Source organism: Alosa pseudoharengus, unplaced genomic scaffold, assembly GCF_046254945.1.
Source record: "Alosa pseudoharengus isolate Yale_2024_CS ecotype anadromous, Long Island Sound unplaced genomic scaffold, YU_APseudo_1.1 YU_APseudo_1.1_scf_12, whole genome shotgun sequence".
In the NCBI taxonomy this organism is placed as follows: domain Eukaryota; kingdom Metazoa; phylum Chordata; class Actinopteri; order Clupeiformes; family Clupeidae; genus Alosa; species Alosa pseudoharengus.
In genome coordinates, this window is record NW_027468587.1 from 7,607,153 (window position 1) to 7,631,324 (window position 24,172).

At 44.6% G+C, this 24,172-nt stretch overlaps 1 protein-coding gene across 2 annotated transcripts in view; it reads left to right on the forward strand.

The window, feature by feature from the left end:
* LOC143118848 (uncharacterized) overlaps positions 1-24,172 on the forward strand; it is a 28,693-nt gene that overhangs the window by 1,394 nt on the left and 3,127 nt on the right. For both annotated transcript variants that reach the window (XM_076279967.1, XM_076279966.1), the window contains exons 5-8: positions 3,372-3,472; positions 9,297-9,413; positions 11,316-11,390; positions 22,115-22,253. In XM_076279967.1, coding sequence (XP_076136082.1) covers positions 3,372-3,472; positions 9,297-9,413; positions 11,316-11,390; positions 22,115-22,253 — 432 coding nt within the window. The remainder of the gene's footprint in view (positions 1-3,371; positions 3,473-9,296; positions 9,414-11,315; positions 11,391-22,114; positions 22,254-24,172) is intronic.

A 24,172-nucleotide genomic window follows, 5' to 3' on the forward strand; every position in this document is an offset into this window, starting at 1 on the left:
AAATTGTTATGAACAAGGTTTGATGTTGACAATTCGAGTAGGCTTGTAATGTTTATGTTGTTTTGCTGGTGGTGTACCAAAAGTAGGTGGTTGAATCCCGCTCAGGGGCTTGTATAAAGTCATGTTGGTTCACTGACAGGTGGCAGGTGAGGCACAAACTGCCAAAACAATGAAAGATGTAACGTGGCAACGCTTGATAGTGTCTCGTTCTCTCATTCAGTGAACTGGTGTCGCACACATTAATGTTCTTTTCTGCCTCAGTGACTCTAACACTATATTAGACGTTCTAGTGTGGCCCACTAGCAAACATATGTCAGAGTCGATCAACTGCATGGACCAGTCAGCTGAAGACAAACGACTCCAGGAGACCAATGTTATAGCTCTCTTTATACAGACAGCACCTGGGCAGCAGAGGTCACTCCTACATCTAGCTTGTAGAAGCAGCTGTAGTGTTAGTATAGCTGTAGCACAAAGGGCAGTATCCCATCCCATATATGAGGCATAGGGATCCAGTTTGATTCTGGCCGGAGGTAATCTCTCAATACCAATCCATCTCTCTCCCATTTGTTTCCTGGCTGGTCTCCACTGTCCAATCACTAAAGGCTGGAAAAGCCCAAAAATCTTAAAATGAAAAGTTGTAGAATCAGGCGGCGTCTTGAGGAGAAGCCCACCCTGTAAACAAAATAATTTCTCTCTAAAGACTCTGCTAGCGCTGCTCTGTAGTTTTTTCCTCAACCAAACATACTGCTTGAGCTGTGCACTACGGCATTAGCACAGCTAGCAGCCAAACATACTGCTTGAGCTGTACATTATGAGAATTAGCACAGCTACCAGCCAAACATACTGCTTGAGCTGTACATTATGAGAATTAGCACAGCTACCAGCCAAACATACTGCTTGAGCCGTGCACTATGAGAATTAGCACAGCTACCAGCCAAACATACTGCTTGAGCCGTGCACTATGAGAATTAGCACAGCTACCAGCCAAACATACTGCTTGAGCTGTACACTATGAGAATTAGCACAGCTACCAGCCAAACATACTGCTTGAGCCGTGCACTATGAGAATTAGCACAGCTACCAGCCAAACATACTGCTTGAGCCATGCACTATGAGAATTAGCACAGTTACCAGACTGAGCTTGACCACCAGTGAGAAGATGGCAAACCATGACACTAATAAGTCTTAAGTTTAAGTATAAGTATATATACTCTTTTGATCCTGTGAGGGAAATTTGGTCTCTGCATTTATCCCAATCTGTGAATTAGTGAAACACACTCAGCACAGTGAACACACAGTGAGGTGAAGCACACACTAATCCCGGCACAGTGAGCTGCCTGCAACAACAGCGGCGCTCGGGGAGCAGTGAGGGGTTAGGTGCCTTGCTCAAGGGCACTTCAGCCGTGCCTACTGGTCGGGGTTCGAACCGGCAACCCTTCGGTTACAAGTCCGAAGCGCTAACCAGTAGGCCACGGCTGCCAAGTCTTGTCCAAACCGTCCAGGGAGGTCACCAGGAAATGGAAGTGTGTCCCTATTAACGTTTGCACAACCTACAGTGGGTTGAACCTAATTGGGGGTCCAGCTGTGAGCATTCCACACAAACGGGAGAAAAGTGTTGTCACAACTGTCTCGTTTTAAAAGTCGGGCATCAAGACGGTTGTATTTGATAGCAGCTGCAAGCACACAGAATTTGTGGTACCATTGGTACCAATATTCTTCATATGCTTTTAAAAAATGACCTACAATGTATGATATACTGCTTCAGAAAACATTCACAGGCTACAGGGTATAATAAAACACTCCCATTAAAGCGTATACAGTCATCTTGAGAATACAAGTGATTGCTGGATTTGCCTCGCGAGACACGCAGGAGTTCAAAATCTAATAAACACAGTCTCTGAACAGGCCATAATCTCATATTTAGACTCAACCAGGCCCGTCTCCTGAAATAAGATAACAACACTGCCCCCACCCACCCCAGGAACCCAAAGTGCCCTCGTTAGTGAAGGTAAACGGAATAAATGGGGACATATCCTAATGTAATATTTCTGGATTAGTGAGCATGCATAAAACTCCGACGGTCATTGTGGGCAGCCAAGCGCAGGTAATGCATCACAATAATTCCCCTTGATGAAAGTGCCCTTAAACAATTCAGTTCTCAGAATGCCTGCGCTTTCCCGCCCTGTTTAATGTTCTCTCTGGCTTGGCGTTGGCCTCGGCATTGGCCTGATGGTGTGTGTGTGTGTGTGTGTGTGTGTGTGTGTGTGTGTGTGTGTGTGTGTGTGTGTGTGTGTGTGTGTGTGTGTGTGTGTGTGTGTGTGTGTGTGTGTGTGTGTGTGTGTCACTGCCATGTCACCGCCATGTCACCTCTCATCACCAGACGGGTGGGCTTGGGCAGGGATCCGAGGCGACAGAGTGCCCTGTGCTGTTCGTCCAAATTCATCTGTGCGCCCACACCAGGGCAGTGGATTTTTGGACAGGCTTCTGAAAGCGGAGTAGACAGATGCACACGGCTTTGCATCTGCCTGCCCTCCATGCAACGTTGCTGCAGTGCCCTGAAATCAGGAACAGCGCCAGAAAGAAGGCACTAGCCCAAAATAGGTCAACTCTCAATTCTTTGTCTGCTGATTCACCTGAAGCTGCAGTTGCTTACATAACGCTGTAGATGTTCAAACTTTTGCATGATTTAATACTTTATTTATTAGTACTTTTAAACAAATAGCTCATCTTTAATCATCCTTAGGTGCAATCTTGTTGTGATTTCACCACATAGTTCCCTTTGTCATCTGTGGTATGTGCAGGCACCATGGCCCGTGTCTGTTTGGCAGTATGTTTAGAATGGTCTGAATTCCCCTCTTTTGACAGGGCGGGGTTGAAATTCCAACTTAGAGATTTGGATGATCACTGTGCTTGAAGGTGAAATAAAATGAGAGATTGAAGAAGAAGAAGAACAAGACCTTGTTTCTCTAAGTGCTGACAACACAATTTGGCCGTTTCTGCTGAGTCACCCAGCTGTCCGAGTGGTGTACAGGAGAGTCACGTGTGAGCATCGCCCGACATCCTCGGCGTGCCGAGAGATTTTGCTCTTTGCTTTTGGCTTTGTGACAATTCACAATTTAGTGCTACTCTATTATTGCACGACTTCAGAATTGCCCAACTCTTCTTGGATTTGGCTTTATTATTGAATTGTAGTAAAAGAGTTTACCTTTTTCTTTTGGGATCAAAACTATAGGTTGTTGTTAGACCTGAGTTTCACTTTAAGAAGAAACCTCTCTCTGTTTTTGTACTGATGTCCTCTGTCCAGTGTAAAAACAAAAGAAAGACACTTGATGTATGATGTAATGGCTAAACGGTGTATTGTCCTCCATCAGGTCTGCACCTATGACCGGGTCGGCCTGGGCTTCAGCCGACGGGTGCTGCAGAACGAGACCGCCGGGATGGAAAAAGTGTGGGGAGTGTCCACCACAGGCAGGTAAGCCTTACCTGCCGCTCTTGACATTTTATAAGCCACGTCACCTGTTGTGATCCCTTTTTGTGGGTGAAGGATGCGATTTGTGTCTGGTTGATGTGCGTGTGCATGCGTGTGGCAATGGATGTGTATTGGCTGTATTGCCAGAAGCACGTTCCTTTCAGACAAAACACTGATGCCTTGCGTTGTCACTTGACGCATGTGTTGACGAGAATGAACCACCTCTCTCCCAGCAGGTGGCAGCTTATCTCCAACGGCCCTTTAGAAATACCTGATGACACGACAGACACGGTCACTCCCTCATCAAAGAAAAGAAAAAAGAAACTTCCGGAAACGTCCTAATTTTGTGTCCCAGAGCACAACTATCCCATGTTGTATGTTAATTTCCCCATCTTTGTTCGTTTGCTGGCTAATCTCGTTGGTCACACCTCTTAAAATCGTGCATTGGCACCATTATGCGTGGCCCGCTTTAGCATATCAAATGAGCTTATTTTACCGGCTAATGAGTAGCATTGTGCTCCTCTGGGCTTGCAGGCGCAGACTGCTGCTCTGGATCCTCTTATCACTATTAGCCTTGTAATAACGTGCACTAACTTCACTTGAGTGGTGCGGCTGCTGGCGTCTCACGGCTATTCGCGGGTGGAAACCTGAGACGTCACCTCCTCTGCTGCGCTGCGTGGTGTTGTTTTCATCACTCCTGAAGCTGGAGTCGCTCTCCACCAGTGAGAACTTGAGGTCATGCTGCTGTCCAGCGGGACCTGGTTGATGAAACGCTTTGGTTCACAGGCACGGGGGTGTGTGTGTGTGTCTGTGTGTCTGTGTGTCTGTCTGTGTGTGTGTGTGTGTGTCTGTCTGTGTGTGTCTGTGTGTGTGTGTGTGTGTGTGTGTCTGTGTGTCTGTGTGTGTGTGTCTGTGTCCCTCTCTCTTTTTGTGTGTGCGTGTATGTATTTGTGTATTTGTCTGTGTCTATCCCTCTCTGCCTCTCTCTCTCTGTCTCTCTCTCTCTCTCTCTCTCTCTCTCTCTCATTCTCTTTCTCTGTGTGTGTGTGGGTCACTGACACAGTGAGGCACCACAGAATGTTAAATGTGTCTCGGGGGTGTAGTGGAGTGGGCCGGAGGGCAGAATGGGGAGAGAGACTTGGCTGCGCCGTCCGCTCATCTAGCGGCCAGTCCCCCAGTGCCAAGTCCAGACAGGTGGGCAGACTCGCTCTCCCCCTCTGTGTTTGTTTTATTTATTTATTTGTTTATTTATTTCTCACCAGATGTGGGTAATCAATTTCCCAAGAATCCAATAAGCACAGTGGGTTGGCGGTTTGACGGCCAGCTTCCTGCCTCCACAATGAAATCACTTCACTTGCGCTCGTGTCTTATTTGTCAATGCAAGGAGGTTCTCTCAGCAGATGGACATGCACTCTGTGTGGTGCGAATAGTACATCTCTGTGATTTAAAATGAGTGTGTGTACTGTTCAGACAGAGTGGAGGCACCCGTTTTGCCCTACAGTGGGCTATACCTATCTTACTATACTATACTATACTATACTATACTCTATACTATACTATATTATACTATACTATATACTATACTATACTATACTATACTATACGTGAGGGATAATGTATAGAACGCCCGTCATTATTGGGGAAATAAGTCCCGACAGGGCGAACCGGACCCCGACGCGCCCTGAAAGGACTTATTTTCCCATAATGACCGGCCTTCTATACATTATCCCGCTTATTATATGGCTACTTGCCAAAACGAAAAAATAAACTCCACGATATGTCTCTTTACACGTATTTGTTTCCGTTTCGTCGTGGCTTTTGCAGAGAAACAAATAGTTCGCAACACACGCTGAACTTGAATCAAACATTCTTTAGAACACAGCTGATCAACCGTCTGCTTTCACTTTTGAATGAAGTTCCAATGCAAGATATGACCGGAATACTTGCGGAGTGATATGATCAGCAGCACAAAACCCGTTGCCATTGACAGCGGTAATTATATGTTTGCACTATACTATGCTATACTATATTATAATATATAGGGCTGTAACGATACACCAACCTCATGATTCGGTTTGAATCACGATTTTTGACCCACGGTTCAATACGAATCTCGATTTTTCTTTCTTTTTTTTTTTTGGGGGGGGGGGGGGGGCTAGACATTTTATTAAATAACATTTGAATAGCCTCCCTTAGAACACCAGAGGATTACAATATAATATATCTATTATTTTATATCCTGATATAAAAATATTTTTCTGAATGACTGATATTTATGACAGCACACTTTATGCAGATTAGCCTATAGCCTAGGCCTACTATTTTTTATTACAACTCTACCTCTTTAATTCAGCTGTCTGGTTGAAGCCTGGAAATATTGTAAACAAAGTAGCATATAGCTTAGCCTATCATGGTCTACTGATTGGACTTCAGTTTCCCCATGTGTGTTTAAGTTTCAAGGTAATAGGCTACTTGTTCTCCTTGGGACAGGCCCTTTTGGGAAACGTTGGTATTGAGATGACCAGTCAACTTCAATGCAAGAGTTTTAAACAAATATGTGCAGCATGCTAATGATGCTAAGCGGATTTAATAGTAATTTAGCTAGTCGTCTATGCGTCCTTGCTTTCACGATTGTGAATGTTTTATTTAAGTCGCGCGTGTTCATTGAGCAGGAGATGGAGGGAGAGTGAGAGGGAGGGAGCGCGAGAGAGAGCGGGGCAAGGAGAGGGGGTTTATTTCTATACTGTTTGGTAAAGTTGCACACATAGTCTACAATGAAAGCAAGGAGAGGTAGGCTTATGAAATAATTATTTATTTATTTATTTGTTTTTGGACAATGTAGGCTACCGATAAGTAAAGCGGGAGTTGTGGGTTGCTTTTGCGGCTGCATAAGCTGCAAAGCACTGCGTGAAACACTAGAAAGGGTGTGTCGCGATTCTGCCTTTTCACACCGCGACACAGTATCGTGGATATGAATGTCGCGATTTCGGTTTCGAATCGTAAATCGTTACAGCCCTAATAATATACTATACTATATTATACTACACTGTACTACAATACTGTTAGAATACTGTGTGGTAGACTGGAGCAGGGAGGCTGCTAGCTGATTTCCCTCACGGGATCAAAAGAGTAGAGGGTCATTCCGTGTCAAATCACCCAGTGGCTGGCAGGTGACCCTCTCCCAAAAAATCTGAAAAAAATCACAGGTGTTTGAAGACCAAACCTATGCATAAATCTTAAATAGTATATCTGTATCACTAATGGTTCCAAAACTACAGCCCTTTCAAGTTTCAAGTCATTTTAAGCATCGTGGTGAACAATCCTTTTTGTTCAACTTCCAACATTATTGGCTCTTTTGGTATTTCACACACATTAATGAAACTATGTGAATAGAAGTAAATTTTCCTGTTGAATTAAAAAATCCAATCAAATCAGGTGTATCTTGTGTAATTCCCTCTCTGCAAAGCTCTGAAAATGGCTATAAATTCATAATGTAAAAAACATCACCACCTTTGAGGGCTTCTCATTCAAAAAGTATGTGATACAAATTCATCAGATTTTTTTCCCACTCATGAATGGATTATAAGGTCATGTCCATGCATTAACTTTGGTTGTTATCATTATCATATTGTCAGAGCATTTTTATTAAATTGGGCTTGATTTTCAAAAAGCCCGTTTTCATCTTCTCATTTCACCACGTGGACAGTTAACAGGATTTTTTTTAATTTCTCCATATATCATTCTGTATGTGAGGATCATCTGCCCAAAATTTGGGCTTGTTGCTGAGTTTCTTCATTGAGATAAGATTTTTTACAAATATTGTCTATAAATCCACTGAATTTGTACTTTATCTGCAGTACCACTTTGCACCACACGTGGTGCTCTTTTAATACAATGGAAGTCAATGGAAGAGTAAGAGAGTCACTTGTTTGCTGCATATATCCAATCTAAACACACAGTTTATGGTTCATAGTTGAATTTCTCCAAATAATTATTGCAACATTAACAACATACTACTCATACATAAATCTTATCTAGAGAAAATAAACTGATCAAGTAAATTATACACACATAAGACTGACTGGTCATCATACATGCAGCAAGAGGATTTAGCATAATTACCATCTTTGTAATGAGTTTTCTACACCAGCTTCAACCTATCAGTGCCTATGTGAGCACTTTAATAATTACTAGCCAGCTGGTTAGGCAAAGTCTATATCCATCGTCATATGCATGGGATGCAGTCCTCTGTGATACACAGACAAAGAGCATCAAGATGGAGATCAGTGCTTTGTCTCCATGTGATCTAGGAAAGAAGTTGGAGAATGCATGTAATAAAGGAACATATTCAAGTAAAAAAGGGGTTTCTAAAATTCAGTGCATTGTCAGATGCAGAAAAATCAATACTAAAGAGTTATCATCTTTTTACGAATGCCTCTTGGATCCACGAGTCCTCAAACCTTGTTATGAATACTTGTGATGGAAACACACATGGTCATCTTCATCAAGTGAAATACCTTGATGAACTGAATTTTAGAAAACCATTGTTTCTTGAATATGTTACTTTATGACATTCATTTTCCAACTCCCAGATCACATGGAGACAAAGCACTGATCTCCATCTTAATGCTCTTTGTCTGTGTATCACAGAGGACTGCATTCCATGCATATGACGATGGATATAGACTTTGCCTAACCAGCTGGCTAGTAATTATTAAAGTACTCACATAGGCACTGATAGGTTGAAGCTGGTGTAGAAAACCCGTTACAAAGATGGTAATTATGCTAAATCCTCTTGCTGCATGTATGATGACCAGTCAGTCTTATGAGTGTATAATTTACTTGATCAGTTTATTTTCTCTAAATAAAATGTATGTAGGAGTAGTATGTTGTTCATGTTGCAATAATTATTTGGAGCAATTTAACTATGAACCATAAACTGTGTGTTTAGATTGGATATGTGCAGCAAACAAGTGACTCTCTTACTTTTCCATTGACTTCCATTGTATTAAAAGAGCACCACGTGTGGTGCAACGTGGTACTGCAGATAAAGTACAAATTCAGTGGATTTATAGACAAATTTTGTAAAAAATCTTATCTCAATGAAGAAACTCAGCAACAAGCCCACATTTTGGGCAGATGATCCTCACATTCAGAATGATATATGGGGAAATTAAAAAAAATCATGTTAACTGTCCACGTGGTGAAATGAGAAGATGAAAACAGGCTTTTTGAAAATCAAGCCCAATTTTAAAGAAATGCTCTGAAAATATGATAATGATAACAACCAAAGTTAATGCATGGACAGGACCTTATAATACATACATGAGTAGGAAAAAAATCTGATGAATTTGTGTCACATACTTATTGAATGAGAAGCCCTCAAAGATGATGATGTCTTTTCACATTATGAATTTATAGCCATTTTCAGAGCTTTGCAGAGGGGAAAGTACACAAGATATGTCTGATCCAATTGGATTTTTTAATTCAACAGGAAAATGTACTTCTATTCACATAGTTTCACTAATGTGTGTGAAATACCAAAAGAGCCAATAAGGTTGGAAGTTGAACAAAAAGGATTGTTCACCACAATGCTTAAAATGACTTGAAGTTTCAAAGGGCTGTAGTTTTGCAACGATTAGTTATACAGATATACTATTTTAGATCTATGCATGTATTTGGTCTACAAACACCTGTGATTTTTTTCAGATTTTTTCGGAGAGGGTCACCTGCCAAATTGTGCTGAAATTGGGTGATTTCACACGGAATGACCCTATATATACTTATACTTATTTCCCCCATGTTAACTACAGCTGTGTGTTTTTAGGATGGTGGATGACCTCCATCGGCTGGTGAAGGTTGCCGAGATCGCCACTCCCTTCATCCTGGTGGGCTCGGAGCTGGGCTCTCTAAATGGACGGTTCTACAGCCACATCCACCACACGTGAGTCACACTCGCCATTCAGAATAGAATAGAATAGAGTATCTTTATTTGTTATTGTAACAGATACAACGAAATTAAGTGCATTCCTTGTCAAGTGCAATAAGACATCTATTGAGGTAGTATATTCATAAATAAATACATAAAAAAGAAGAATGTTACTGCTACATACCTATAATGCTAAAAACACATAAGACACACACCCATACAGACATCCACATTTGAAAAAATGGCACATAGCAATTGTTTCAATTTGCTGACTGGGTTATGCATGGCTGCCAGTTCATTTTAGCCATAAGATACAACCACTGCTTAGAATGAAAGCAAAAATACCCATGGTCATTCACACCATAGACTGTATATGATTCACACAGAAATACTGTTGTGACCTTATAAAATAATGTGCCATGTTTACATTCTACGGTAGTATTGGAAATACAGTGCAACCATGGATCGGAAGCTTCGAGAGCTTAGAGGCTACTAGCCTAGATGAAGCGATTAATTAGCTCTATGAGTAACACTTAAACACTCCTGTCATTACTTTTGAATGGCTACAATGGAAATCACTGGGCTGCTAGGTAGATTAACACCCTTCATTTCTTATATTGGCTGTTAAAGGAACATAGGGCTGGGGAATCCTCTGCTTTAAGTGCAACCCCAAACCCTTGTATTTGTTCTCTTCACAGAGAGAGTGTGTGTGTGTGTGTGTGTGTGTGTGTGTGTGAGAAAGACAGGTCTGCCTGTTCCGTGGCATTAGTTTAAAGGCCCGTGAGGAGTCCTCTACTCCTTGCCTCCTGCAATAAAGAGAGCTGTTTAACAGGGAGCTCTTTATGAAGCTGCTCCCCTGCCACTCGTATATTTACCCACAAGCCCCTGCTCTTTCTCCCTGGCGATGGAGATGTGTGGCCTCGACTGTGAAGTTATCGTACGTCTTTACACTGAATCGAGGGATTAGAGAAGCCAGTGTAGCAGAGTCCTCTCCTCTCCTCTCCTCTCCTTTCCTCTCTTTTCCCCTCCTTCACTCCTCTCTTCCACCTCTCCCCTCCTCTCCTCTATTCTCCCCCACTCCTCTCTTCTCCCTGCCTCTTCACTCCTCTCTTCCCCCAACTCCTCCCTCATCTCCTCCATCCTCTTCCGGCGTCTCCTCTCCCATCTTCTCCCCTCGACCCCTCCTTACTCCCCTCCTCCTCTCCTCTCCTCTCCCCTCCTTACTCCCCTCCTCGTCTCTGTTTTGTCCTCTCCCCTCTCCCCTCCTTACTCCCCTCCTCTTCTCCTCTCTTCTCCCCTCCTGCCTCCTCTTCCTCTTCTCCTCTCCTCTCCTCTCCTCTCCTCTCTTTCTGCACTGGACTCTGAGTAAACACACAGAGACGAGTTCCTCTGCAGCCTGGAGACTAGAAATGGTGCACCTGATGAAGACAGGTTCTCCTGGCAGGGTGGCAGAGGGTGTGTGGGGGTTCTCCTGGCAGGGTGGCAGAGGGTGTGTGGGGGTTCTCCTGGCAGGGTGGCAGAGGGTGTGTGGGGGTTCTCCTGGCTGGGTGGCAGAGGGTTTGTGGGTGGTCAGACTGATGGATGGCATCGGCAGCCTGTGGCCCACAGACTACTTGTCTGTCCATCTACTCCTCTTACTGTCTGGCCATTTCACTTTAACACTCCCTTACTTCTGCCTTCCCTACCCCCTCTCTCTCTCTCTCTCTCTCTCACACACTACCTCTCTCTCTCTCTCTCCCTTCCTCTCTCTCTCTCTCTCTCTCTCTCTCCTTCTCTCTCTCTCTCTCTCTCTCTCTTCTTCTCTCTCTCTCTCTCTCTCCCTAACCTCTCTCTTCCTCTCTCTCTCTCTCTCTCTCTTCTCTCTCTCTCTCTTTTCTCTCTCTCTCTCTCTCTCTCACACACTACCTTTCTCCACAGGCAAGTGTCTGATCTGGTGTTGATCGATCCCATCCCAGAGGATGTCTTTGAGGAGGAGCAGTGGCAGCAATATTGGTGAGTCATTCCTGCCAGAGTGGAGTCACACACACACACACACACACACACACACACACACACTCAAAGCTAGGGTGCTGACATTTGTCACCACAGAAGGCATCAGTTCTGTGGTGGCCCGGCAGGGGAGGGCAGAGATTCTGCACTCATCAGTTTTGGAGAGTTCAGTGCCTCCCTCAACTCTTTTCTCAACTATTCTGTTACACACACACACACACACACACACACACACAGGGAGAGAGTTACAGTATATTTACATACATAAACCCAACTCTAAAAAAAAAATCCAGTCCACACAATCACATCATGTTTCCAGGATTTGCAAAAGAGCGGAGAGCTTGGCCTAGATAAAAAAGACAAATGATTTAAAAAGAATTCAAGAGAAAAAAAGAGCACATATTTCTCCATGACTCACAGAGGAGCCATTGGAACTCTCTGCGCTATGCTGTGTCCAATTACCCAGTGATGAATAGGCCTTCGCCCCACTGCAAGCCCCTCCAAAGTGTACACGCAATCCAATTACCGGCCGGAGTTGAATAAATATTTCTGCAAATGAACTTACAACTGGAATGTACCGCCAACGCCTTTTTTAGAGGCGATTTTATTACTTAATGTCGGACCGCGACAATGCTTCGGAGTTTCGCGGGTGCCTCTGAGGATCTGTGAGGAATTGGATTTATGGCGGCGCTAATGGTGGAATGATGGTGGTGGAGGTGTCGGATGTCGAGTGGCTCGCAGGTCTCGTGGAGCTGTGATGAAGACGGAGAGGTCTGATGACTTGAGAGAGGTGCTCTCACAGGGCTTACCTGTGTGATAGAACTGACCAGGGGGACCTGAACTGAATTGAACTCAACTGAACGGATGCTTCTCTTAACAAACAGTAGTGTTATTGAGAAATAGTTTTATACTTTTGACTTTAGAGTGGTAGATTTCACATGCTCCCTCTCTCTCATATGCGCACGCGCACACACACACACACACACACACACACACACCCAGAAACGAGACATTTCTGGGAAGATCACAGCCTTAGCCACCTCTCCATTAGCTTCCATTCTTCTCCTGTTCTCCTGCATGTACTGTAGGCCATGAGTCACCTCTCCATTAGCCTCCATTCCTCTCCTGTTCTCCTCCTGCATGTAGGCCATGAGCCACCGTAATAACTGTGCTTCTTTTCCCTTCTCTCAGTTCCACATTTTGTTTGTTAGAGATAAGTGGTAGGACTGGTAGACACTACTCGTGTGGTGGTGTGATTTTGTATGTGTGTGTTTGTGTGTGTATGTGTTTATTAATTTATTGTGTGTGAAAGTTTGTTTGTTTCTTTCCTTGCCCTTGGGTGAGTGTGTGAATGTGCCTATATCTGAAATTGTTTTTCTTGCTTTGGCCTGTGTTGTTGGTGTGTGTGTGTGTGTGTGTGTACCATGCACCTAAGTAGGTACTGTGTGTGTGTGTGGTGTGTGCGGTGTGTGTGTGTGTGTGTGTGTGTGTGTGTGTGGAGACCATATCAGTGCCATGCAAGGGATGCCGGATTTGCACATCAAAGGTTCTCATTCAGCCTGGATCCCTCCCAAATGACTTCAGTTCCAGCCGACAAATCAGGCAGCTCCCCACTCCTCTGAGCCCTCCAGTCCTCCTACACACACACACACACACACACACACACACACACACACACACACACACACACACAGAGAGAAACATGTTTGTGTGTGTGTGGGTGTATGTGCATGAGAGGATCTGTGTCATTGTCATTGTGTAGGGGTGTGTGTGTGTGTGTGTAAATTTGTGTCGGTGAATGTATATGTATGTGAATGTGGATCTATGTACATTATGCATAGTGTGTGTGTGTGTGTGTGTGTGTGTTTAATGTATATGTATGTATGTGTCTACTCTGATTAGGTTATGGGCTGTTGGGCTAGCTGTGCTCTTAGCTAACTGTGCTCTAAGCTGTGCTAGCTGGGCTCTGGGCTAGTCATGCTCTGGGCTAGCTGTGCTCTGGGCTGTGCTAGCTAAGCTCTGGGCTAGTTATGCTCTGTGCTAGCTGGGCTAGTTGCGCTCTATGACAGTAGTTTTCAAAGTGGGTGCCGCAGCAAGTTGGAAGGAAAAATTAAAGCCAAAAATAAATACATTTTAAGAATTAAAAATATACCTATTACTATGAGATTTGTTAGAAAATACAAGTTTAATAATGTGTCCATGATAATGACTGGCAATAATAGTGGAGTAATAGATCTCATATAGCAGAAAGCCCCAAATGCAACTTTCATACACTGTATGCTCCATCGTGAAGTGCTTGTGGCTAAACAGATAGAGGATTAGCTTAATTTATTTTTACATTTGCCGTAGTATTGTTGATACTACATAACACATCTTGCAAAAAAGGGGTCTTGGCCAGAACCTAGTGGTATTTGGGGGGCCTTGTCATGGAAAAGTTTAGGAACCCCTGCTCTATGCAGTGCTAGCTGGGCTCTAGGCTAGCTTGGATCTGCGCTAGTTATGCTCTGGGCTAGCTGTGCAATTGGTTAGCTGTACGTGGGCATAGATATATACACTAGATGTCGCCTTCTGCTTCTCAGCATGCGTCAACACCGCCGCCATCTTGGAACAGGGATCTGAAGCGCTAAACTAGCCTGTCTACGAAGAGCCTGTTTACTTTCATTGTATCGAACCTGGTTGCAGTTTACTCATTGTTCCTCTAGGGGCCGCCGCTAGCTAGTGCAGAATGAATGGGAGTCTATGGGGCTAGACGGGTAAAATGTATCTTTATTATCGTCTTAAGCTTAGTTTTCTCTAGACTCAACCATAAATACATGCCTGTCAGTTGGAACAACCCAAAAAACTAGATAATTGCTTGAGATTTTGACGATTTATGGTGATTTTATTTTCGCTAGATCTTTGCCCAGATTGACGCTAATGCATTATAGAGGAGTGGATCACTGAAGCAAGATGGCGTCTCGATTGACGCATTCGTTCCAATGAACAGCAGTAGTCAAGGCGACATCTAGTGTATATATCTATGGTACGTGGGTACAAGCTGTACTCTGGGCTAGCTGGGCTCTGGGCTAGCCGTACTCTGGGCTAGCTGGGCTCTGGGCTAGCAGTAGTAGCTGCATCTCATAATAGAGAGGATATGGTTTTAGTGGAAGGGAATGATTTGTGGCATTTATGTAATGGTTTGTCTTTGACTTCCTAACTATGAGAATAAATTTTAAATATTAGCAGACAAAAAATATAAGTACAAATTAACACTGACAGCTAAAGCTTTTTAGAGAAAAAGATAGAGGTTGTTGCTAAAGCTGAAGGGGCACATCTTTTCACATCAGATACACCATCCATCTTATAATACAGTTTGTCCTTGAGTTTCTTGAGCAGGCCCACTTGCTATCTTGAGGCTGATTAGAACGTCTCCATCAGACGACGACATATCAGATCTCAGAATCTGAACGGGCCCTCGAGGGCAATGGTGTGGGTGGTTTCATATGGCATATTGGTACACACACACACACACACACACACACACACACACACACACACACACACACACACACACACACACACACACACACACACACACACACACACATATGCTTAGTTACATGTGTTAATTTGTGTGTTTCCTTTTATGCTCATGAATGCATGTTTAGTGTGAGCAAGAGCTTGTGCTCATGCATCTGAGTGTATGTATGTACAGTATGTGTGTGTGTGTGTGTTTGTGTGTATATGTGAGTTTCAGTGTGCCTGTATCAACTTTAGGGAATGTGGATGTGAGAGGCAGTGAATGTACTGTGTGTGTGTGTGTGTGTGTGTGCGTGCGTGCGTGCGTGTGTGTGTGTGTGTGTGTGTGTGTGTGTGTGTGTGTGTGTGTGTGTGTGTGTGTGTGTGTGTGTGTGTGTGTGTGTGTGTGTGTGTGTGTGTGTGTGTGTGTGTGTGTGTGTGTGTGTGTGTGTGTGTGTGTGTGTGTGTGTGTGTGTGTGTGTGTGACAGAAGTGGTTGAGCCCAAGGCTACAACTTCAGTGGAGATGAATAGAAAGTGTCCCAGCGGGGGCGCGGTTGTCTGTAATGGCCTTGTCCTCGCAGCATACAGCGCTGGTGGAGTGGAGTGGCCTATTGCTGAAGCCCAAAGCCCACTCAACCCAGTGACGCAGGAGAGCAGACGGGGACCAGCAAGTGAGACGTTGAAGATCTCCTGCACCTGCGTCATGTGTCTACTTCAGCATATAGATTTTGGGTCGAGATTGAATTGATTCATCACCACTTTGATTACTTCCTGGTCGTGTGATGTAAAAATGAAAAAAACTTCTAGTCATATTATTCTAGTCACAAACTCCCATATTTTTGAATTTGCTATTTTGTGATTTGTTCAGGACAGTATTGCATGGACAGGAGATAAGTGGATTTTTGGCTCGTGATTAGGAGAGTAGTGGAGAGATTGGGAGAGGAATGGAGAGATTGGGAGAGGAGATGAGCGCTATTGGTAAAGGAGGTGAGAGCAGGTGAGTAATTGGGAGAGGAGGTGAGAGATTGGGAGGGATTGAAAGAGGAGTGGAGAGATTGGGAGAGGAGATGAGCGCTATTGGTAAAGGAGGTGAGAGCAGGTGAGTAATTGGGAGAGGAGGTGAGAGATTGGAAGAGATTGAAAGAGGAGTGGAGAGATTGGGAGAGATGAGGACAGAACATTGACCCAGACTTGAGTCAGAGTACTACAACTCCCCCTGGTGAGGATTGGTAGTAGTAGCAGCTGGTACAAGAATAGGAGCTGGGAGATTGTCAGGTGTTGCTGTTTGGGGCAAATCGGGTACCATATCTATACCCCTAAATGATGCTGGTCATGGTGGAGCGATGCCAGTAATGCCACCACCTAGCAATCAGTCAGCCCAGGGTCGATTCCCGAGTCTGCCGTCGTGAGTCCCTGTTGCAGACAACTTATAACCTTAACTGTGTCACAGGTGGATTGGTGTTTTGATGTTGAGCTTGGCCGCAGGCTTGTGTGGAGTGGAGGGTAGTGGGCTGGTGGAGAGGCTCATGGTGTGTGTGCTGTGGGAGAGCGCCCTCCAGAGGGGAGGTAGGGTAACAAGCGCGTGGGTGTGGGCCAGGGGGGGGCTGATGGATGACATGGAGGGCAACAGCACACACTCAGTTGCACAGACGTGCATGTAAATAAACATGTGTGTTTGTTTTTGTACCGAAGTTCAGGTTGTGTAATGACAGACGACTGCCCAATACTGTGTGTAGCTCAAGTAACCAGCAGCCAACATACACAAACCTAGAGTAGCGTAAGACAGTCCAGCCACACACACACACACACACACACACACACACACACACACACACACACACATACCGGGAGTAGGACATTGATGAGCTGCAGAGGCAGACCTTGGCTTGCCCTGTCTCAAGGGATATCGTTTATACCTGTGTATGTATGAGAGAGAGTTTTGGAAGTTAGGAGTTGTCGTTAATACTGATTTATTACATTGGTTACATTACCTTCACAGTCAGTGTTTCAAATTTCGCCAGGCAGCTAGGAACCTGTGTGTATCATTAACAATAGTCTGTTAGGTTGGGTTGGAGACTGTGTGTGTGTGTGTGAGAGAGATGGGCATACAGGAGAAACAAATAGAGGCCAAGGCCCAAGACTGCCTGTGTGGATGTGATGCGTGATATTTGGTAATACCTTACTGACACCCAGTGGGCCGAAAGGGAATTGCATCTTCACCTACTAAGAGGTCCTCTATGTAGCTTTCAATTTGAGGTAACTTGCATACTGTTATAATAGTAATGATAACATGTAGTGGGGACATTCTGACTTTCACGTCTTCACTAATATACTGTGGTCAGTGAGTATGGCCTACACTCTGGTCAGTTTAGAGCCCCAACTGACTTTTCTATCGCAGCACTTGCTCAGCACCATAGGGTAGCACATTTACGTGTGTGTTTGTGTGAGTGAGACTCCTTGGGTTTGAACATGTGTACTGATGACAGTGTGTGTGTGTGTGTGTGTGTGTGTGTGTGTGTGTGTGTGTGTGTGTGTGTGTGTGTGTGTGTGTGTGTGTGTGTGTGTGTGAGTGTGTGTGTGAGTGAGACTCCTTGAGTTTGAACATGTGTACTGATGACAGTTTGTGTGTGTGTGTGAGTGTGTGTGTGTGTGTGAGTGTGTGTGTGAGTGAGACTTCTTGAGTTTGAACATGTGTACCGACGACAGTTTGTGTGTGTGTGTGTGTGTGTGTGTGTGTGTGTGTGTGTGTGTGTTTGTGCTTGGCTGTGGATCTGTGGTCTATTAGTACATGGTCCATTTGAAGTCGTGTTGTGTTGTCCGTAGTGACGGGCAGGTGAGGTCATGCCCCCCCCCCCCCCCCACGACCCCCAACCTCCCTCCTAATGAGCCGCTCATCCCGAGAAGCCCTTATCGTGCCCGGAGCGCCGGCATTCCGACAGTGGATTGAGCGGCGCTCCGAACAAAAGCAACAGCGCAGCGGCCATTCAGCCTGCACTAATCCAGATGGAAAAGTCAAAGAGCAGAAAGTCCACGGGCCCAAACTCATTTCCACACGCGCACTCATTTAGATATTTCCCTCGTTTTCTTTTTTTTTTTTTGAAACAGGCCCATGCAAAAAAGAAGTAGAGTGAGCAGAGTGGAGGTGGTAAGACAGAGAGAGAGAGAGGGAGAGAGAAAGAGAGAGAGAGAAAAAGAGAGAGAGAGGAGGGGAAGGAGGAATGGAGAAAGGGAGAGATGGGATGAGCAAGAAGGAGCAGCTCTGAAAATGACCAGCATTGGTAATATGTTTTTTTCCTAGTTCGTTCTCTCTCTCTCTCTCTCTCTCTCTCTCTCTCTCTCTCGTCTCTCTCTCTTCATCTGCCTCCTGTGTTATCTGTTTAATTCATCCCGCCAATCTTGGCTGTCTTTCCCTCGCTAAATTTTCCTTTGACACGCATGCCTTGCCGCGCATAATCCTTAGCCTCCGGGCAGAATTAAAAATGGAGAAAGAGAAGAGCAGAATAGGACAGGTGGCGAGAGAGAGAGAGAGAGAGAGACCAGAGAGGGAGAGAGAGAGAGGGAGGAAAAAACCTTGAAATAAATGTCAATGCCACAGGACTGATTCAGGTTGGAAATCAGACTCAGTACAGCTTGATACACACTGGACACATACTTTTTTCCACAGCGCACTGTGTATGTGTGTGTGTGTTGGAGGGAGCGAGTGCAGTGTGTGTGTGTGTGTGTGTGTGGGGGGGGGGGGTTGGACCGCTGACAGGTGAAAAGGTGTCAGGGACGAGCGGTCCCCAAACATAGGAAGAAGAAATTGGAGTGAGGAAATGACTTTTTTTTTTGCCACGCAGGGCAGGGGGCTAGCGGGAGAAGATGAGTGTCAGAAATGTCAGTAACGTCAGTCTCCGTAAAAGTTTGATTTAAGCCCCCCACCCCCCCACCTCTCCCCAACCTCTTTCGTGTGGAGCACAGGGGGGAATGTCATGACCTGCACACTGTGCACAGTGCACATGAAGGGGGTGGGGTTGGGTGGAGTGGGTGGTGGACCGTCTGATTTCCTTATAGAGCTCAGGGGCACAATTTTGTTGCAGTGGCACGGTGACTTATGAGGAAAGTTGCTCTTCTTCAAAGGGCCAGAGGAATAAAGTTCAGGGCCAACCGCTCCGCTAGAGAGAGATTCCTGCCAGTATTGATACCTTGTCATAAGCACACTCCCCTGGCCTCCCTTAATATTAGATGGAATCAAAAAAGCAAATCAATATCAGAGAGGAGCGACACCTTATTAAAAGATGCATACGTGTGTGTGTGTGTGTGTGTGTACGTGTGTACGTGTACGTGTGTGTGTGTGTGTGTACGTGTGTGTGTGTGTGTACTTGTTTGTGCGCGTGTGTGTGTGCCTGCCTGCCTGTGCCTGTGTGTGTGCCTGTGTCTGTGTGTGTGTGAGTGTGCGCTCTTGCACGTGTGTGTATGCGTCTGAGTGTGTGTGTGGCCTTCCTATTGATTTGGCTCTGTAGTCTGAGACCAGCCAATTCATAGCACCAGTGAACTGAAACCGATGGGGCCTCTTGAGTTACAAAAACCCCCCTGCACCCCCTTCATCCGACCCTCACCACCCCACCACCCCCCGACCCCCTAATTCCTCTCTAATTCTCAGCACGCTGCTTTCAGGCTCATTTTTTAGGCAAATGTCTTCCTGGTAAAGCTTTGGGGGGGTGGGGGGGGGGGTCCTGGCTGAAAAGATGAACTGACGTGTACTGATCTGGACTCACAGGGACAAAGTGAATGGGATGATACATTAGGCGTAACGAGGAGAGGCGAGAAGACAGAGAGCATCCCACCTGGGAGAGGTGGGCTGGGGGTGGAGGGGGGGTGGATGGGTTATCCCCTCAACCTTGGAGCAGAAGTCTCGAGGTCATCCTTAGACAGTGCAGCGCTCCTCTGTCTTTCAGCTGACAAAGAGGAAAAGGCTGCACAGGTTTTTGTGACGTTGACTAAAGTAGTCCAATTAGATGCACACATGGAAATGTTTAACAACTATGTTAGATATTGTTGATATGTATTTTATGTACCACTATCCTGACATGAGTAGGCCTGAAATGGTCTGTTAGTTGAGATAGTAATGACTGATGATTAGTTGTGGAATAAGCACTGGTCAAATAAAAGGTCAGAGGGTCACCATATCTCCTCCTCCATGATGATCTGGATCGAGGACTGACATTTAGGACTTTCAGACGTTATTTTGTTGCTGTGTGCGCTAGGGTGGTCCCCATCAAGTCCAATTTTTTTTTTTTTTGCAAAATGTTAGTGTCTTAACCTCTTAAACTGTTCTTTTTAACTTCAAAATTACAAATATGCAAACATTTTGACAAAAAAATTATATTTAGAGGTAGCGCAATCATGTGGAAGATTGCCTATGCTGTGCTGCGTTATTGTGATATGCAAGTAATATTAAAAGTTGCTGCAAATGAACTACTATTTTATTGAAATCAGAGCAACACTAACATGACAACAATCTCAAAAAAAGCACAACGTTTTCAACAATCCCTCATTTCTGATGCTCAGCAGCCAGTGTTGACTTTTTGCAGTCTGGATAGATCCGTCAGTGATCTTCCATTCTAATAGATGGCAGATTTGATCCAACTAATTCTGGTATGGTGGAACTAATCAAATAAACTTCACTTCTTGTTTTTGCCATGATTTTGCTCTTGGTACAGAACACTGAACACAACTGCAAGCAAAGCTGAGCAAGGAAGGGCAAAGGTGCCTTTTCCTTATACAGTTTTGTGGCACGTATTTGGGGTTCCGTGGATGCAATTGTTTTATGTTGCAAATGGATGCAAATGTTTTAATGAAGACCAAAAAATGTTCTCTAAACCCAAACAATAACAATAAATAAGGTGATAATAGAAATATGTATTGATTCCACCAGGAAAGGTAAATCTGCTAAACCGGGTCATGGATGGATTAATTTGGATTTAGTTTCTACAATAAGTAAACTGAGATATGTATCTAAAATATGTATCTAAAATACATATTTAGGAATATATGGTGCATTAGATGCTTCTATGGAGATTGTTTTGGAATTTTACTAGCCAGTTACAATACCAATTCAAATGATCTGTTTTTATGAAAATCATCAAACAGAAAATCATCTCAAAGTTTAAAGCTATTGAGCTACCAGTAATTATTATGTTACTGCCATAAAAGTCTTATATAAAGGAACAATTTTAAGGGTTAAGAGCATGACAACTGGAGACTTTAAAAATAAGGACCACCCTAGTGTGCGCCTGAAAACATGGCATCGTATGTATGAACAGAACGAACATGAATGAAACCGCATCCTGCTACAGGAGCACTCAATAAGCATTGAGCTCATGCATTATGCATTTATGGCAAGGTTGAGAGAAGAATAGAAGTATCAAGTGTTAAAATATTTTTTTTTCCTGTATCCCTGTATGAAAATTTTTGCCGTTTATGGTATTTCCCAGACACTTTAAAAAGCTTATGTAATCCAGATTGCCATTAAATGGGTCCATATGAGAGACTTTCAGAAGCAACAGAACTGAATGAGTTACAACACCAGTTCTGTTTCTTTGTACCATTTCAAAAGCAACCTTTAGTTTTGTTTGCCCTTTGATGTCTTACTTTCGTCTCCTCACGTCCTCTTGTTCCTTATACCAGCGAGACTATATCATCTGCCGTAGCCTAGCGGCACAACTAGTCTGAAGTGGAGTAGAATATCTGCCCTGCAATATCACTACTGTTGTTGACGTCTTATTATATTCTACTGTGTTATTTAATGATTGTTCAACTTTTCATTCCTTTTAATGTCGTCAGTATACTTCATTCAACTGAGACTGTGTTTGAATGACACTGTTCAGTTTTAGGCGACGTAAGTTAGATTGGAGGTCGGTGACGAGCCCTTTTCACCTGATGAACTGAATGCTTAGTAAAATGTGTTTAAAATGGCAAGGCACAGCGTGTGCTTTTGGCAGGCTGACAGGCTCAGCCTACGCTGTCTAAGTACATCTGCCCCTAAGTCCTCTTGTTTTCATTGTGAACATTATACCATTACATTACCCGATGGAACACGAGGACTACTGTGTGCTGTTTTTAAGGACTGGTGTTAGATAGGTATTAAGTGTGTGTGTGTGTGTGTGTGTGTGTGTCTGTGTCTGTGTCTGTGTCTGTGTCTGTGTCTGTGTGTGTGTCTGTGTGTGTGTGTGTGTGTTGTGTGCAGGTACTCTCAGCTGGTGCCCTCGCTGCAGATGCTGCAGTTTGCGGCGGCGGCTGGCCTGAGTCGGGTGCTGATCATCTTGGGCCTGATGAAGCCGGCGCTGCACGACCAGCACGTCTCTGAGGAGCTGCTGCAGAGACAGGTGGGACACTGCTAGGGGTCGACCGATACGTACTCTTGTTGATGTCGATATCGATATCTAATGGCTCTGAACCAATATTTAGGCGATAGTTTGATATTTTGGGCGATATTAATTTCTTTAGTTGTTTGGTTATTTTGCTGGTAATATACAAACTTGCATGAAAGGTGTCATGTGAGCAAATACCTTCCATATGAGAAACAACAGGCAATATACAATAGCCCCATTGAGTCTCCTTTTTAATCATTCCTTGTAATTCTTAATCGCCGCCATCTTGCTAGGAGAAGTACGTACAAGGCAGCACAAGCTACTGTCAGTGGACACAAAAGGAGGGTGTGGTAATCGACTTGTATGGACTTTCTTCTCACAAGATGGCGGCGACTGGAATAGGAAAAAGTAAAAAATACTTCAGTTTGTCTTCAGAGACCCTCTCCATAGCATAGATGTGTGATTCTTTTCTTAGCCTGTTTTATGGCTTAAAAGAGTGATTTTCTTTGACCTAGTGAATCTGCCCCAAAAGGCTAAATAGCTGGAAATGCATATTCTGCTCTTACTCACAACTACACCAATTAATGTTGTTTTGATCCATTAATCAGCAAGTCTATTTTGATATTTGTAATGTAATTCATGCGTTTGTTATGTCCCACACATTCGAAATGTATATTTGTGGACTCTAAAAACCGAGATATTTTTCCCTTATCTCGGTAAGAGACGTAAAATGTTCTCTTACCTTAGAGAAAAGCAAATGTAAGGAAACATAGGTGAATCCCAGCAATAAATGCGAACTGGCAAATTGGAGATACAAACAGGAGAAAACTCTTTTGTTTGTTGTTACTTGCATGAGACCCCATTGTATCATGATGCTACTGTAGGCAAAATACTCTGCAGGGCTCTAGGTCACGTTGTGCATGTGCTGTTGTAGCTGCAGAGCTGGACGCTCCGAGGGAGACAGTTCAGACATGCTGGACATGGAGTGAGAATTCCCCACTTTCAGTCCCCAGGAGATCAATTACAGGGATCGAGACAGTTTTGTTCACTTGCTGGAGAGGGAGCGATCGAGAAGAGCAAGTACAGACATCGACCAGACTATCAGTCCCATTACCTTGATCTAAAGCGCAGTGTGGATGGCTGAAGGAACAGAAAAGGGTGTGTGTGTGTGTACGTGTGTGTGTGTGTGTGTGTGTACAAGTGTGTGTGTGTGTGTGTGTGTGTACGTGTGTGTGTGAGACAGTGTGAAGTGGTCCTCACTGTATTTCTGCTCTCCCTGTGCCGTGACCACACGGTGGTGCTGCTGTGTGCGTAATGTCAGAGTGTACTGAGGACAGACGCAGGGGGAAGAGAGTGCAACTCCTGCTGGGTAATTAGGCTGCGAGCAGGCCAAGGACAAAACCAAATGCTTTTAAGCAAGCAGGAAACAGCACGACATTCCACACATCTCCCGGGAGAGAGTCGATGCCCACGCGGGAGACTCGGCCCTCATGCAGATCAGCTCTGCACTCGTCCGTCTTCACCCGTTCCTCTTCCTCCTCTCCCCCTTTCCCCTCCGCCTTCTCTCTTTCTCTCCTCCACCCCCCCATTTTCCTCTTCAGTCAACTTTTTTCTCAGAAGTCGCTCAGGTCTGGACCCCCAGACGCGCCGGCCCGTGGTCAGATAACTGCCCGCACCCACCGCTCCAGTTCCACCCAATTTCACGCGCGTTAGCGGACCGGCCGGCGAATATGCAAATTGTCCGTTAGGGTTTTGTGCCGCTCCTTTGGCCTTCCGGAGACGAGCGGCTTCCCCATTTGCCACCCGAAATCACAGCCCCCCACCCCACCCACCACCACCACCACCACCACCACCACCTTGCAAAGGTGGGCTGGATTGAAGTGAAATGGTTGTTGATTATTTGTGGGTTGGGTTAATTATAATTAAGCTGACCG